Source organism: Mirounga angustirostris, unplaced genomic scaffold (assembly GCF_029215605.1).
Source record: "Mirounga angustirostris isolate CCGP_5_RB_7025 unplaced genomic scaffold, mMirAng1.0.hap1 SCAF_15, whole genome shotgun sequence".
NCBI lineage: Eukaryota > Metazoa > Chordata > Mammalia > Carnivora > Phocidae > Mirounga > Mirounga angustirostris.
The window spans coordinates 88,796,239-88,812,986 of NW_026991723.1; the positions used below are offsets into that span (position 1 = coordinate 88,796,239).

The 16,748-nt window shown below is 44.0% G+C and overlaps 1 protein-coding gene across 8 annotated transcripts in view; it reads left to right on the plus strand.

Moving 5' to 3' along the window:
* Positions 1-16,748, plus strand: part of NUP214 (nucleoporin 214) — a 102,031-nt gene that overhangs the window by 20,562 nt on the left and 64,721 nt on the right. For 7 of the 8 annotated variants that reach the window (XM_045883362.3, XM_064579480.1, XM_054509464.2 and 4 more), the window contains 9 exons: positions 454-629; positions 2,729-2,826; positions 5,599-5,685; positions 5,886-6,035; positions 6,954-7,112; positions 10,205-10,308; positions 11,906-12,088; positions 12,764-12,849; positions 12,950-13,033. In XM_045883362.3, the coding sequence (XP_045739318.1) occupies positions 454-629; positions 2,729-2,826; positions 5,599-5,685; positions 5,886-6,035; positions 6,954-7,112; positions 10,205-10,308; positions 11,906-12,088; positions 12,764-12,849; positions 12,950-13,033 (1,127 nt within the window). The remainder of the gene's footprint in view (positions 1-453; positions 630-2,728; positions 2,827-5,598; positions 5,686-5,885; positions 6,036-6,953; positions 7,113-10,204; positions 10,309-11,905; positions 12,089-12,763; positions 12,850-12,949; positions 13,034-16,748) is intronic. The other variant, XM_045883361.3, reaches the window with a different exon arrangement.

Consider the following 16,748-nt stretch of genomic DNA (forward strand, 5'->3'; position numbering starts at 1 on the left):
GAGCGTCCCAAAGCCGGTGATCTGCTCCCCTCTGCCTTTCTCACTCCCCAGAGGGGGTGAGTGCCCCAAAGCGAGTCCTCGGTAGTTTCCTCGGCAGGACAATACTAGCCCCTCCTAAGTATAATGGAGTCCCAGCCTCCTTTTTTTTTCACTTGGCTTGATAAAAGAAAAATATTTCACGTCCCGATAAACTTCATTTCTCCTTCATGTTAGGTGCTCGTTATTTTCATGGAGTAGTTGACTCCTCAATACGCAGAAGATAAGATAAATGTTGCCTTGCAGCGTTCACCGTTTGTAAGCAATAGCTAAACATTTATGTTTCACGAAGGCAAGCCCATAGGAGCAGTGAGTCGCCCATAGGAGCAGTGATTCACCCATTGGTGGCACTGTTCACGACCAGTGTGAAGGAGCCTCAGCGCAGGCGCTCCTCACGCGGCCGGGCCGCCATTTCAGGTTCACTGCCGTGGCTCCCTCCACTCCTGCCATCAGCTCCCAGGGTGGGCCCGTGACACTGCCGTTCCCCTCTGCCTCCAAGCCGGCTGCTTCTGGACCCCTCGGCCACCCCACGCCGCTCTCAGCACCACCTGGCTCTGTGTCTTCGAAGTCCTCAGTCTCTCCCTCAGCATCAGGTATGATTTTAAGCAAACTGCTGCAGAGCTCAGCCCCGAATTCTGACATTTGCGTGTTTCAGTTGTTAGGAACCCTAGCCACCGTAGTCAGACTAGATCGCCGTTCTTGCTTCCTGTATCTCACACTGGTGAGCTCTGACGGTTGTACTCTCCGTTGGGAGGGTTGCCGCGGCCTGGGTGCGGCCACCCTTGGCTCTCCAGATGTTTCTCATGGAGCTAAGTGTACTTGATGACACAAGTCTCTTGTTGTGTGACATCTGTCTTCATGTGGAGCCTGCCCTATGTGAAGGGCAGTTGTAGAACAATTCATGAAGTTCCATAGAGGAGGAAAAGCCTGCGGTAACTCTTAGGCTTCTCGCTTCTGATGGCTGACTGTGATTTTCACACTCAGCCCAACTGTGAGCAAGTTCTATGAAATAAAGATTACAAGTGGAAATAGTTCTCATAACCAGGTTGGATCGAAGTGCGTGGTACAACTCCACGAGCAAATGTACCTGGTCTGTCTTTTTTCCCTTTCATACCTGCAGAAAGGTTGTGTGAACTGTGTAATGAAGACTGTGCCCTCCACCAAGGCAACGCTTGGTAACACTTTGCACCATTTGCTTTGTGTCTTTTTAGCATACATTCTTTTAATAAAATATTTGAGAGTTAGTCACAGAAACTTCACCCCTAAACGCGTAAGCACATACCTCTTAAATACAGGGGTACGTGATACATTATCACACCCAGGAAATGTAACCATAATCTGATCTGTAGCCCACATTGACACTTCCACGGTTGTCCCAATAATGTTCTTTATGGCCTTTTTCCCTCCAGTCAAGGACCACATGTTCTATTCCAGTTTTTCTCTTTAGTCTCATTGTCAAATATTTCTTTGCTGTTCTCATCTTTCTCAGCATTGATGTTTGTGGAGAGGTCAGGCCAGTAGTTTGGGAATAGTCCCTCAATTTGGACTTGATTGTTTCCACACGATGAGATTCTATTTAAACGTTTTGGGCAGTAATACCACATAGGTGATGGGTATCACATCACATGATGTCATCTTGTCCTGATGTGAGTAATGTGAATTTGCTCATGTGGTTAGATGGTGTTTGCCAGGTCTGTCTCAGTTTTTAAGTGGGTTATTTTCATGAATGTCAGCGATGATACATAGCCAGACATGTTTGGGTAACCGTTTAGTGTTTGAGTGTCAGGAATAATGTTATCTTGGTAAATATTGAGCAGGCACTGAGCTGTGAATTCCTGGAATCAACTCTCTTGCCTATCTTACCTATTGCTCATGAGAGAAGACTGCCTTGTGGAGTTTGCCAAAGTCACCCCATTCTAGGACTTTCCCTCCAATTCTGAAAGATATCTGTCTCTGACCCAGAAAGTTAAGGAGTCTTGCCTTAGTCTTTTCACATCTGTTTTCAGTGTGGGAGAGAAAATTTGAACTGTGATGCACATACACGGTCTCCATTTCCATTGCTTACCACCCAGATCTCCACCCCCCTCCCCGCTGGCATTATTTAATTCTTAAAGTTTGGAGGGTCCTGGCTTATTGGATTATAATTCCAGTGGCACTCTAGACTCCCTGGGGAATCCTCTCCCTAACAGTTCAATCAGGCTCTCTGGAGGTGAGGTTTGGGTATGAGTTTTTGGTATATTTGTTTTTTAAAAGCTCTCTAGGTGATTCTAATGTGCAAAAGAGCAAGATTTTTTCTAGAAACCTCCAGTAGGGTCCTGAAGACCCTTTGAGTTCTTACAAGGTAATGGGATTATTTAAACTTTGTCCCCAGTTCCCAGAGGTGCAACAGAAGTCTCTGGGGAGTAAGGATGGGCCACATGGCCAGCCTCCTGGGCCTGCACAAAACTGCACATACCTACTACTATCAGAGACATCCCAGTTTTATCTGCTCTATAAAAGAGTTTCACATCTAGCTTTTTGTTATCTTGGAGCAGGCCTAACAAACTAGATGCTACTCTTGGTAACAAAAACCATGAAACGGGGGCCGGGGACACTGAGAAGTTTTTTTTTTTTTTTAGATTTGAGGGAAGGGCAGTGCTGGGAGAAATAATGGCAAGAAATGCTCTCTGTTTTCACTGACCTCTTATTCCAGCAGGGCGGTCTACTCAGGGCAGCCCAGGCCCCGTGCCCTCAATGGTACAGAAGTCACCCAGGATAACCCCTCCAGTGGCAAAGTCAGGCTCTCCCCAGGTATGTTCAAACCTGACTTACCATGGTGTGTATATTCATCTGTTGCCCCCGTCATGCATGTTTATTATAAAATTGGTTTTCGTGTTTTAGAATTCATACCTTTGAAATAGTACTCAGAGCTATGTGATGGGAAGCACTAAAGTATGAGCTTGGAACATTTATAATGTGTGCTCCTAAAAGCCATTTATCTCAACCCCAGAGTCTTAGCGTTGTTTTCTCTGCTGGTTCCTGAGCTTGTCTGTGCTGTGCTGTTCACTTTGTTGTGTTCTCTCTGCCTGAAAAGACTGTAGTACCTGATTTTTTTCTCTCATTCCCAAAGAACCTGAGAAATCTATCCATTGCCATCTTTTTCTGTGCTTTCTATAACATCTCAGTTTACCCATAACATCATTTTCCTTAATTTTTTTATTGGCATATAATACGTATGGGAAAAAAAGTATTCCCGTACACCAGCTGAATATGCCTTGGTAACCAACACTCAGGTCAAGAAATGGCACATTACCAGGACCCCAGAATTCTCCCTCACATGTGCCCTTTTTAGTTACTCCCCTTGCCGAAGGGGGCTCCCTGCTATGATTTCTGACAGTGGAACTTAGTTTGCCCTATTCCTACCTTCTCTAAAATGGAATCACACAGTGTGTATTCTTGTATCGGGCAGTTTGGTTCAACGTTATGTTTGTGAGATTGATCCACATCATTGTGGCTGTATGGAATGCAGCTATACTACAAGTGTGTATTCTACCCCTGACAGACATCTGAAGAGCTTCCAGGTTTAAGTTACCGCAAATAGCGTTGTTGTGAACATGGGTCACAACATAGGTCTGTGGGTGAACATACGAATGCGTTTCTGTTGGACGTACGCAGAGGAGTGGAATTGCTGTGTATATTTCTCTTTAGTAAATGCCCACCAGGAGTATATGAGAGTCAGCTGCTCTGTATCCTCACTGGTCTTTCTAGTTTTCATTTTTTATTGTCGTATTTTGTGGTTTTAATTAGTATTTCGCTGATGACCTCTAAAATTCAGCCTTTTTTCCATGTGGTTTTGGCCATTTGAATAGCTTCTTTAATGGGGTGTCTGTTCTTAAGTCTTTAATCTATTTTTCTATGGGGTTGTCTGTCTTCTTACTGATTTCTGTAAGAGTTCCTTGTCGGGTACACACATGCACGTGTGCACACATAATGCAAATACTTTCTCTGTAATTGCTTTTTCATTCTGCTTGTGGTGTCTTGATGACAAATGTTTAATACAGTTCAGTATATCACCTTTTCTTTTAGGTTCGTGCTTTTTGTGTTCTGTTTTAGAAATTATTTCTGGGTCCAAGGTCAAAAAGATATTTTCCTGTGTTTTTCTAAAAGCTTTATTATTTTCCTTTCATATTTAGATATACAATCTGTCACCTCAGTTTATTATTATGGTTTAACTTCAAGAGAATTTTATGTCACTTTCCCACTTGACTTGTGTGCCCTCAGGACCAGAGTCATGGTTTTTCCTTCTCTTTCCCCACCAGCCTCACTCCTGCCCTCAGCACACACCCCCACAGGGCACACAGTAAATGCCCTATTTACAGGTGCTTTTGGCATAATGCTTGACTTGTGGGACTTTTACATAAATGCTTGCTGTTTTATGGGGTTCATAGTAAATGCCCAGCTTATAAGTCTAACTTTTGGCATAGTGCACGACACGTGGTATTTATTAGATTAATGTTTTCTGTTTTAATGATTGCTTATTTAGTCTAAAAATCCTTTATATGGTAATTGCTGTAGGTATCAAATAATCTAAAAGCCATCTCAAGTTACAACGTCTCTACAGCAGAATTCTTGATTTCTGTCTCCTCCAGAACCCGTTCCAGGTGGTTTGCTCAAGCCCCAAACCCAGAAGTCATTCTGGATCCCTCTATTTAACAGAAGCTCCCCCTAGTCCTTAGTAGCGGAAGATCTTGTCAGCTGTACTCTGATGTGGCGTGTGCGTGGCATAAATCCACATCTGTTGCCCCTGTTAGCGTCATTATTTCAGCCCATTGTTGTCTCTTGCCTCGTTACCCTCCTGACTGGTTTCCCTATTTCTTCTCCCTCTCACTGACATCTGTGCTTGATTTAGCAGCAAGAGGGATCTTTCAAAATCATAAATCAAAGAACAAACTCTCCCGGAACTCCAATAGTAGTTTTTCACCACTCTTAGAAAGACATTCAGACTCCTTGGTTTAGTCATACACGATCTGACCAGCCCTTTCCAGTTCCATCCCCACCGACTTCCCTGGGCCCGCATTTACTTTATCTCTTGGCCTCCAGCATGCCAGAGTTCTTTCCTGCCTCCCATTCTCTGCGCTTGCGCCTCTCGCTTCCTGGAGGGTGCTTCCTCTAGAACTTTCCGTAGCTTTCTGCTTTACCTCAGGACTCAGGTCAGAGACTGTGCTCAGTGAGGGCTTTCTGGGCCCTCTCCTCTCCAGTCGTGCCCCCTTTCTCTTCTTAAGGTCCTGTTTACTTTTGTCCTATCACTGTCACCAGCTGAAATTGATCTGACTTGCTTACTTCTTACCTGTCTTAGCCCAGTAGAACCTAGGTTCCAGCAGAGCAGGGACCGCCTCTGTCTTGTTCACCCCTCCCCACTGTCTAGAGCATGCCTCCCACCAAGAGGTCCCCTGTCAGTACGGTTCGAAAGAAGGGGTGGGGGAGCAGTGACTGTACCGCGAGGGTGCCCGGCACTGAAGTAGCTGCTTCAAGGAGCCGTTCATATGGGGGCGTGCATCGCCAACCTTGGGCCTTCCATTTCAGGCGAGACCACCTCAGCCTCCTGTTGCAGAAAAGCAGGGACACCAGTGGAAAGAGCCAGATCCTGTGATGGCTGGAATCGGGGAGGAGGTAAAGTCGTTCCTGCGGATTTTTTCCGGAAGTCGCTCTGACCGTGAGACTGGCTCTGAGTGCAGACTCGTGCATGACCGTTTTGTTCTGGCATTTGGCCACGGTGCGCCCTGGAGCTGCATGCTGTGAGGGACCAGGAGCCATGACAGCACCGCTGTCCCGTTCAGACTGAGGGCCTTCCTCTTTTCTGGCTCCCGCAGATTGCGCACTTTCAGAAGGAGTTGGGAGAGCTGAAAGCCCGGACGTCCAAAGCCTGTTTCCAAGTGGGCACTCCGGAGGAGATGAAGATGCTGCGAACGGAATCCGACGACCTGCACGCCTTTCTTTTGGAGATTAAAGAGACCACGGAGGTCTGTGCTTACTGACGTTCTTCCTGAGTTGAATTGCACTTTGAAAGTTGCTCTCCTAGCACTCCATTCTTCAAGGACCCTGGTGTTGTGTGGTTGTTTTTTGGGTTTTTGTTGTTTTTTAATAGAAGCATGAGTAGTTTACCTAGGAATGCCCAAGTTCAGATCCTATCTTCAGCACTTAACAAATTATGTGACTTTAGGCAGGTTAATGTAGCTACTCTAGGTTTTAGTTTTCTCATATAGAAAATGGAATAATAATAGTTTCTATCCCATTGACAAATACCAGCCATTCATTAAAGTTTATTATAGTTACTAGTTTAGGTATATTTGAAAATTTACCATATTTTATAATAAATTGTTAGATTATAGTAAAGAGGTTTATGAGCATATACAATGTAAAAATATCAAGTATTACTGCTGATTCTCAAACCGTCCTGTTTGGTAGGTGCTATTGCTCTGTGTCTCTTGCAAGTAAGGAAGCTTCAGCATAGAGAGGTGGAATAATCTGCCCAAAGCTACCCAGTTACCATGTGCCACTCCCTGACTGTCTGCCTCCAGAGCCCTGCTCTGAACTCTCCTTGGAAAGAGGAGAGTTCTCCAGGGTGTCGGCAGTGGTTGTCTTCAGGCAGTGGGACTCTAGGTACAACCAGTAGCTTTTCTTACTCTTTGAGTTTCTGGTCATTGGAATATGTGGTTTTCAATGAGGAAGAAAAAATAACTTTAAAAAAGTGAATATTTGTGTTTTTGTCTTTCCAAGCAGTGAATTTCTTTTTTGTATGAATTTCTTTTTGTGTACTCACAGGTGCAGCATGTAAGCTGTTTGAGAAACACCAAATCGTTGTCCTTGATCCGGACAGAAAGGTTTGTTTCTCAGAAATGCTACTCTTTGTCTCAATATGGCCCTTGTACCTTTTCTAGTCTCTTCATGGAGATATCAGTAACCTGAAAACAACTTTACTTGAGGGCTTTGCTGGTGTGGAAGAAGCCAGGGAACAAAACGAGAGGGACTGCGACTCTGGGTATCTGCACTTGCTCTATAAGAGACCCCTGGACCCCAAGAGTGAAGCCCAGCTCCAGGTAGGAGAATCCAGCCCAAATGAGCTGTTTAAAACCAACTCCTGCAAGTCATTCTCCTTTGTCAGGTCTTGATTCGGATGCCTGCCCTTAGGAAATTGTTGGTTTCCTGTGAATAATTTGCCCACTTTCCATAGATGTCCTTGGCCGTGGCCATGAAAACAGCACTTCTCCACTTCATGTTTTGTAGAATTAAAACTAACGTTAGAATTCTTGAGTAAACTGTAAGCTTGGTAGAAAGCATACCATTGAAAAAAAATATACCTAAAAATCAAATCATGAATAATAAGGTTTCAGGTCACAACTACTCGTTGAGCGCTAAGTACAGTGCTGCCTGTGTTTTGCACGTTATTTCTAGACTTCAAAACCAACTGCTCTGCAAGATGAGAGTTACTGATCCCATTATACAGTTAAGGAAGTTGGGCCCCATGGTCTAAGGAGCTTGACCATGATGATGATGTTAGTTAAGAGTGAACAGTTGGGGGCGCCTGGGTGGCTCAGTTGGTTAAGCGACTGCCTTCGGCTCAGGTCATGATCCTGGAGTCCCGGGATCGAGTCCCGCCTCGGGCTCCCTGCTCAGCGGGGGGTCTGCTTCTCCCTCGGACCCTCCCCCCTCTCATGTGCTCTCTCTCAAATAAATAAATAAAATATTTAAAAATACATATATATTAAAAAAAAAAGAGTGAACAGTTGGAAAGCTCCACTTGCTGGGGCTCTTTCCTGTACACCATACTTCAGCAGAGTCACTTCTCTCATTTATGATTATTCTTATTCTCTGTTGTAGTGAAATCTGGTTTTTGTTTTCATCTTTCAATTTACTGAAAATTGTTGCATCACAAGCTTTAGCGGGGTTACCTCCTCCCTCCTCGCATTTGCCCAGAGTCCTGGTAGGAGAGGGTGCACGGTTGGCCGCTCTGAACTTCCTCACCTAGGATGTGAGGTCTGTGAGTGTGATGAATCCCCTCCTGCCTCAGGGAGTTTGAGACTGCGGACTCTACACTTTCTGCCATTTCCATCCCATACCTGGTAAACTGACCGATGGTAGGAAAAGGAACAAAATGATCCTTGTCCTGGAGAGGTTGAGGAACCCCCGCTGTGTCCTCAGCCCTTGGGGTGTTGCTGGAGGACTGTGGGTATTTACTGTCTTAGCAAGAGAGAGCAGGCTCCCTGCCTGCCACTCATCGAATGACCACCTCCGTGTTGCATCGAGATACATTTTGTTCCTTCGTGCATTTTCACCTCTTGCTCCGTGTCCAGACGAAAAGAAAAGCATACAGTTTTGGGGGGACACTTTCCCCATTCCAAAGGAAATGCTTTTCTTTTTTTCACAGTACCAAGCAGATAATTACAGCTAGCATTTACTGAGCGCATACCACATAGAAAAGAAGGATAAGGAAGCAGACACTGGGACGGCGCAGGTGTCCCTGTGAATAAATGCTGGAGCCCGAGTCTGGTGCGGGGTCTGTGCCTCTTCACCACCGCGCCACGCTGTCCCGTCCCTGCAGCTGGATAAGTGGTGGTGGAAGAGGGAACATGAAAACGTGGGATCTGTTGCTGTGGCAGTGCAGATGAGGGAGCAGCTAGGCCACAGAGAAGAAGTAGCTGTGACAGGCCTTAAAAGAGAAGTTGGCTTGTCGGGTAGACAGTGGGAGGCACGCAGAAGCAGCAGTGCTCGCGAACACACGAGGCACGGCAGCACTTATGCTCAAAGGAGGCCTCCCTGCAGCCATCTGAGTAGTGAGCTACAGGTTGTACTCGGTGCTAAGGTTACTACTGCTTCCTGGGATCGGCCTGGCTCCTTTTATTCTATTTTATTTTTTAATTTTTTCATTTTATTTATTTGCGAGAGGGAGGGAGCGCACAAGCAGGGGGAGCGGCAGGCAGAGGGAGAAGCAGACTCCCCGCGGAGCAGGGAGCCCGATGCGGGACTCGATCCCGGGACCCTGGGATCATGACCAGAGCGGAGGGCAGATGCTTATTAACAACTGAGCCACCCAGGCGTTCCTTATTTTTTATTTTTTTATTTTATTTTTTTTAAAGAGATCACTGGGTCAGCAGTTAAATGCATTTGCAATTTTTTTTTTTAAAGATTTTATTTGTTTATTTGACAGAGAGAGACACAGCGAGAGAGGGAACACAAGCAGGGGGAGTGGGAGAGGGAGAAGCAGGGAGCCCAATGCGGGGCTCTATCCCAGGACCCTGGGATCATGACCTGAGCCGAAGGCAGACGTTTAACAACTGAGCCACCCAGGCACCCCAGCCTGGCTCCTTTTAAAGGACAATTTGCTCTTTTTCCACTAGGTCCATATACCCTTAGCCAAGAGTAATTTCGAAAATACAGTTAAACACAGTAAGAACTTCGTACAGATGTAAAAACTTACTCCTAGTGCATAGCACATCGTCTTCCTTTGTATACATATTTAATGGAATGCTTCATCTTTATTTCACTTTTAATTTTTGAGAGTCAGGTTGTGTAGCCAGGAAGGTGAACACCAGACCGAAGTTTAAAGAAAATTACTGCAGGCCTCAAATGGGTGTGAATTTTAGTGAATGGTCAGTCCCATGTCTAGTGCTGATACTATTCTTTGAGAAGAGATGAGTTTTTCTCAACTGGTAAGAAGACTTTGGTGTCCCATGCTATGAATACATAGGTTCAGAATTATTTTCAGCACTTTTGTAGGATAATTTTGTCTGTATTACAGTTAATTTCATGGGTGGGAGAACAAAAGCTAAATGGATGTGCTGCTGGAGCAGCAGAGTGCAGTGGAAAATTCCTAGAGCATGTTGAGTTGCTTTATAGGAGCTGACAAGTGAGAATAAGCAACAGCATGTTCCCTGGAGCCCTAGGCCGGCACACCCAACCTGCTTCCCTGTGCTTTGTAACTGCTCCTCTATCGCAGTTAAAAAGGTTGAGTTCTGTTGTTTTTGCTTTAATTATAACGTTCTAATGATTATATTAAAGCCTCTTGCATTTTCTTTTTTTCGTTATGGTTCTCAGTAGAAAAATATTGCAAAATTATTTTGATTGTTTCAATACACCCTCCTCCAAGCTACTGGAAAACTTAGTCATTTGCCTTCTCGTTTTTTTCTTGTAGGAAATTCGGCGCCTTCATCAATATGTGAAATTTGCTGTCCAAGATGTGAACGATGTGCTAGACTTGGAATGGGATCGGCATCTGGAACAAAAGAGAAAACAAAAGTGAGCGAGGTCTCTCACCCACCACGGGTTGCAGGAGACACTGCTGTAGCCTTTTTAACAGATAATTTAGGGGCACTGATTAAAAACCCTACAATTGTTCATTCTCTTTGACCCAGTCATTATATTTCTGGATATTTGTTATACAGAAATAATAGCAACATTTGCAACAGTTTACATAAAAGAATTTATATTGCAGCAGAATATATGACAGTGAAAAATTGGATTCAACCTAATATCTAGAAGCTAGAGGAGTGGCTAAATAAGTCCGGTCACATTTTTTGCTTAATGTGGAATACTGTGTAACCACTGATTCCCCCCCCCCCCCCCCAAAAATATGGAAGAAGGAGGTAAGACAAAAATCAGACTGGATGATCTCAGTTTAGAGGTCTAAACGTAGAAAAGAGGCTAGAAATAAATCAGTCACAATATTCAGTTATATCTTTGAGGTGGGATTAAGAGGAATTTTTCTTTTATACTTTTCTGTATATTCCAAATCTTCTTGTTGAGAAAACATTCCTAATTAGTGTGGATAACTTAGAAGGAAGAGAGGAAGAAAGGTGCAGGAAAGCCTTGTACTACACTGCTCTTCCGTCCCCGGATGTTTGGTTGTATACCATCTGTTTTCCTGAAGGAATAGAAAGCAGTACATCTTGAGAACAGTGAAGGTGCCCACAGGAAAGCCGAGAAAAACAGATCAGCCCTCAAAATGCTCGGCTTCTGAAACACCTACACTTGATTAGTGTGATTAGCCCTGTAAGGAAACAAATCGGGAAATGATCTGTTTACTTGCTATTCTGTGGGATCACATCATAGGCTTCATATATTATCTCGTAGCCTACTGAAATGCCTTTTTAAAAATTTATGTTGAGGGGCGCCTGGGTAGCTCAGTCGTTAAGCGTCTGCCTTCAGCTCAGGTCATGATCCCAGGGTCCTGGGATCGAGCCCCACATCGGGCTCTCTGCTCAGCGGGGGGCCTGCTTCTCCCTCTCCCATTCTGCCTGCTTGTGTTCCCTCTCTCACTGTCTCTCTCTGTCAAATAAATAAATAAAATCTTTTAAAAATTTATGTTGAACTGTCCTGTCACCGGAAAGAAAGGTACTGTTGTTCCTTTCTTGTTTTAGATCTTTCAGGTGGGGTACCTCCCTGTTGCTAAACTGAGAGCTTATCCCAGTGTTTTTTAACAGCACCCTGTAGAAATGACTGATTTCCATAGACCTCTAGTGGACCCCAGGGCTTTTTTTCTTGGTGTAATTGACTTGCAGGAAAATAGACAAGCCCTAAGTATATAGCTAAACGCATCTTCCCCCCCCCCCCCCCGCCCCATTTTTTACTCCGTCTCCCACCCTTTTCTTCCCCGGAACATCTGTGAGGTTTTGTCTGATGATGCTATCCTTTGCTACAGGCCCAGCCTGCTTACCTTAAGCTTCTTCTTCCTCATTCTATATTATCCTTGTAAAGCTTTCATCCCCTTTTTATGTTCTGGTTAATTTCCTGATGCTGCCTGTCCGCTGGGAGTTCTCCATTTTATTCTTTCACTGTTAAGAGTTGTAGTACTTGCACCATTCATGTCGAATTCTTTCCTCCTTGCTGTCAACAGGCGCTTGCTTGTGCCAGAGCGAGAGACATTGTTTAACACCCTAGCGAACAACCGGGAAATCATCAACCAGCAGAGGAAGAGGTTGAATCACCTAGTGGACAGTCTCCAGCAGCTCCGTCTCTATAACCAAACCTCGCAGTGGAGCCTTCCCTCGGATGTCACCTCCCAGAGCGGCACTCATGGGTGTGCAGGGGAATGGGCCTGTCGGTGCCACTGGCACTCGATGAATGTGGTTGAAGGCACAGATAACCATTTGGGAGTCAGGTGCAGAAGTCGTAGAGTAGTTCAGATGTGGGTTTGAAAGTGACCCTGCTGTCACTTGTGTGATCCTGGCCAGGTTCCTCACCCTCTCTGATCCTCTGTTCCTTTGCCTAAAAAATGGGAGTAACAATACCTGCCTCGGGATTATTGGAGAGTTAAATACAGCATGCCAGATGAAACAGGTACCAGCGGATGATGGCAGATCCTATAGAAATAGCATTGTTCTTTTGAAAATTAACTGGTAGAATGAGGTTCACTAACGTGTCTAGAAGCTCAGACTTGTCATTTTGTTTGAGTAGAAACATTCAGACCTGGCAGTTAGACAGTTTACTCCTGCAGTTACCAGGGTGATTTTATGTTTCTGCCTTTAGGCTGAATGTGTACCTTCTAATTGCCCTTTGTGCTAAAAGCGCTGTTAGTGCTGTGTTTGCCCCGGAGTGGGGAGGTATTGAGATTGTAATCTCTTTCCTTTTGGATTGATTATGTTGATTGGTCAGATTTCCTATTTCTGTATTGGGGAGGCTTTCATCTCTGGCATTTATATTGGGAGATTTCTCAGGTCATAGTTGGTTTGTATGTAACACGATCCTCTTTCAGTTTTGACAGTGACCTCGAAAGTCTCCGTAATGCTTTATTGAAAACCACCATAGAATCTCACACCAAGCCCTTGTCCAGAGTGCCAGGTAAACACATTCTTCTCACTCTTTAACTCTCTATGTCCTCTTCTGTTGACTTCTTAATAACCAAGTCTTAAGCATTTATGGGTTCATGAATTTCTTGCAGCTAAACTGTCACCCGTGAAACAGGCACAGCTGAGAAACTTCTTGGCCAAGAGGAAGACTCCCCCAGTAAGATCCACTGCTCCAGGTAAAGGGAACTGGTCCTGAATTTTTTAGCATCAAACATGCAGTATATGGTATGGAAGTAGGATGGAAGGAGGAGTCTGAATGTATCTGTATCTGTGTGTCTGTGTTTTCCTTTAGTTCTTAATAGGAAATAGAGGAAATGTCCCCAGAATCTGTTGTCCCTCCGAAAGTTAGAGTAGGGAGCAGCTTACACATACCAGACAGCGCAGTTCAAGTGTTGCCGTGCCTTTGACACTGTGTTTTGCTGCCCTTCGGTTGTATGGTGGTGGTTCCTGAGGGTTTGGAGGAGGCTGAGCTGGTGCCAGGGACCCAGGCCTCTGCTTTGTCTGGAGATGCTTTACTTGTCTCATTTGTATGGGGTTTTGAGTAGAATTGCATTGGGGTTGGGGGGGAACTACTTAGGAAATAAAGCAAAAAACTGCTGATAAGGGAATGATGGCACAACACACTTGTGGAAAGGAAGCCATGTGACTAATGAAAGAGAATTTTGTCATTAAATTATCTACATTATTATCTCAATTTTCTTTTTATTTTATTTATTTTATTTTATTTTTTTTAAGATTTTTTATTTATTTATTTGAGAGAGAGAGAATGAGAGACAGAGAGCATGAGAGGGAGGAAGGTCAGAGGGAGAAGCAGACTCCCTGCTGAGCAGGGAGCCCGATGCGGGACTCGATCCCAGGACTCCAGGATCATGACCTGAGCCGAAGGCAGTCGCTTAACCAACTGAGCCACCCAGGCGCCCCTCAATTTTCTTTTTAAAAAATACTTGTCATGTGGGGAGCCTGGGTGGCACAGTCAGTCGGTTGAACGTCCAACCCTTGGTTTCGGCTCAGGTCACGATCTTGTGGTTGTGGGATCGAGCCCCGCCTTGGGCTCTGTACTCAGTGCAGAGTCTGCTTCAGATTCTTTCTCCCTCTTACCCCTCTCCCTGCTTGAGCATGCTCTCTCTCTCTAAAATGAATACATAAAATCTTTTTTAAAAAAATATTTGTCAGGGGCTCCTGGGTGGTTCAGTCGGTTAAGCGTCTGCTTTCGGCTTGGGTCATGATCCCGAGGTCCTGGGATCTAGCCCCGCATTGGACTCCCTACTCAGTGGGAAGCCTGCTTCTCCTTCTCCCTCTGCCTGCTGCTCCCCCTGCTTATGGTCTCTCTCCCCCTCTCTGTCAAATAAATAAAATCTTAAAAAAAAAAATACTTGGCATGTACAACTTCATACATAATCCTGCTTTGCTTTAGTGCCCATATCTGCTTTTGTCTTTGAAATTCTGTTTTGAGTTGAAACTTTTTTTTTTTATACCAACAACAAATGCTTTTTGGTAATTAAAATAGCAGAAGGAAATTTAATTTAATCTTACTGTACCATGATTTATTAATTTTTCTATAATCATATAGTGTTGAGTTAGGTAAATAGTGGTCATAGATAAGGGAATTTTTTTTTTTTTTTTTTTTTTTGTAAGTAGTCTCCACACCCAGTGCAGGGCTTGAACTCACGACCCTGAGCTTAAGACCTGAGCTGAGACCAAGAGTTGGACACTTAGCCAACTGAGCCACCCAGGTGCTCCGACAAGGGAATTTTTAATAGCCTTTTTTTTATGTCTAAAGAATATATGTTCTTCGTGTGTAATTGGAAAAATAGAGAAAAGTCTGAAGAACAGAAAATAACTCTTATCCCTCAATCTAGGTATGTCATCAGTTAGTTCATTTTGGTTTACTCCCAAACTTATTTTCTTTGCATACATAAATTTGATTTTTTGAAAATGAAATTGGGACTATAACATTTGTAGTTCTGTGTCCTAACGGTTTCTTAGTATGAAACAGAAAGTAAACATTGGTAAGGATCTGGAAAATTGGGACCCTCGTGCAGTTGGTCAAAATGGCACAGCCACTGTGGAAGACAGTTGGGTAGTTACTTAAAAAATGGGAAAGAGAGTTACCATGTGATCCAGCAAATCACTCATGGGTAGGTACCCAAAAGAACTGAAAACAGGGACTCAAACAGGTAACTGTACACTCATGTTCTCAGCAGCACTATGCACGGTAACTGACAGGGAGGAGCAAGCCAGGTGTCCATCAACGGCTGAATGGATGAGCGCAGTGGGGTATATATGCACCTTAAAAAGGAAGGAAATTCTGATGATACGCTACGCTGTGCATGAGCCATGAGGACGACGTGCTAAGAGAGATGAGCCAGTCACAAAAAGACAAACACTGTATGATTCCACTTATATGATGAGGTCCTTAGAGTCATGAAATTTACAGACACAAAAAGAATGGCGGTTGCCAGGGACCAAGGGGGAGAGAATGGGGGGATTATGTAGACTAGGTACAGAATTTTAGTTTTACAAGATGAAAAGAATTCTGGAGATAGATGGTTGCACCACAGTGTGAATGTACATAAAACTGGAGAACTGTACACTTAAAAAATGGTTAAGGTGGGAAATTTTAATGTTTTGTGTATTTTGCCACAATAAAAAAAAAAAAAATGGAAATTTTTTTTTTTTTTTAAAGATTTTATTTATTTGACAGAGACAGATAGCAAGAGCAGGAACACAAGCAAGGGGAGTGGGAGAGGGAGAAGCAGGCTTCCCATGGAGCAGGGAGCCCGATTTGGGTTTCGATTCCAGGGCCCTGGGGTCATGACCTGAGCCGAAGGCAGACGCTTAATGACTGAGCCACCCAGGCGCCCTGGAAAATTTTTAAAATTGAAAAATAACTTTCATGAGCCTTTCCTCTGCCTTCTGTTTTCGAATATTGAACATATGCCTTCTAATGACTGCACACTATTTCCTTATATTGGGAGTAATTTACTTATCCAGTTCCTGTTAAGTGTTAATCTTATTGCCAAGATTTTGCTCAGAACATCTTTGTTCACAAATCTTTAACCACATCTCTGATTTTATCTTCGTAATAAATTCCTTAGAAGTGAGATTTATGTAATTTATTTGATCATTCAATGAAATATGATTGCCTACTTTGTTCCAGACACGGGTTAATAAGAGAAACATAGTCTCTGACCACATTAGACTTTCAAATAGGAAGATAATACAGACATTAAGCAGAAACTGCATATTAGACTCAAGCACTTTAAGTCTAGGAAATGTACTATAAAGAATAATTCATGGGGCGCCTGGGTGGCTCAGTTGGTTAAGCGACTGCCTTCGGCTCAGGTCATGATCCTGGAGTCCCGGGATCGAGTCCCACATCGGGCTCCCTGCTCAGCAGGGAGTCTGCTCCTCCCTCTGACCCTCCCCCCTCTCATGCTGTCTCTATCTCAGTCTCTCTCAAATAAATAAATAAATAAATCTTTAAAAAAAAAAAAAAGAATAATTCAGAGCATATAAGCATATTTAACTTTTTAAAAAAGATTTTATTTATTTGAGAGAGAGAGCCAGCGAAAGAGCACAAGCAGAGGAGAGGGACAGAGGGAGAGGGAGAAGTAGACTTCCTGCTAAGCAAGGAACCCGACTTGGGGCTCGATCCCAGGACCCTGAGATCACAACCTCAGCTGAAGGCAGCCACTTAACCGACTGAGCCACCCATGCACCCCAAAACATATTTAACTTTTAAAGTCGTGAACTATTAACACATGTACAGAAAAGAACACAAAACAAAAATGTCCATCTATGTAACCTCTACCCGGGTTAGCAAACAGAACCTTGTCATTGCCAACTTCCTAGACCCCTCTTGTGCACCCCAGCCTTCCAGCTCCCAAG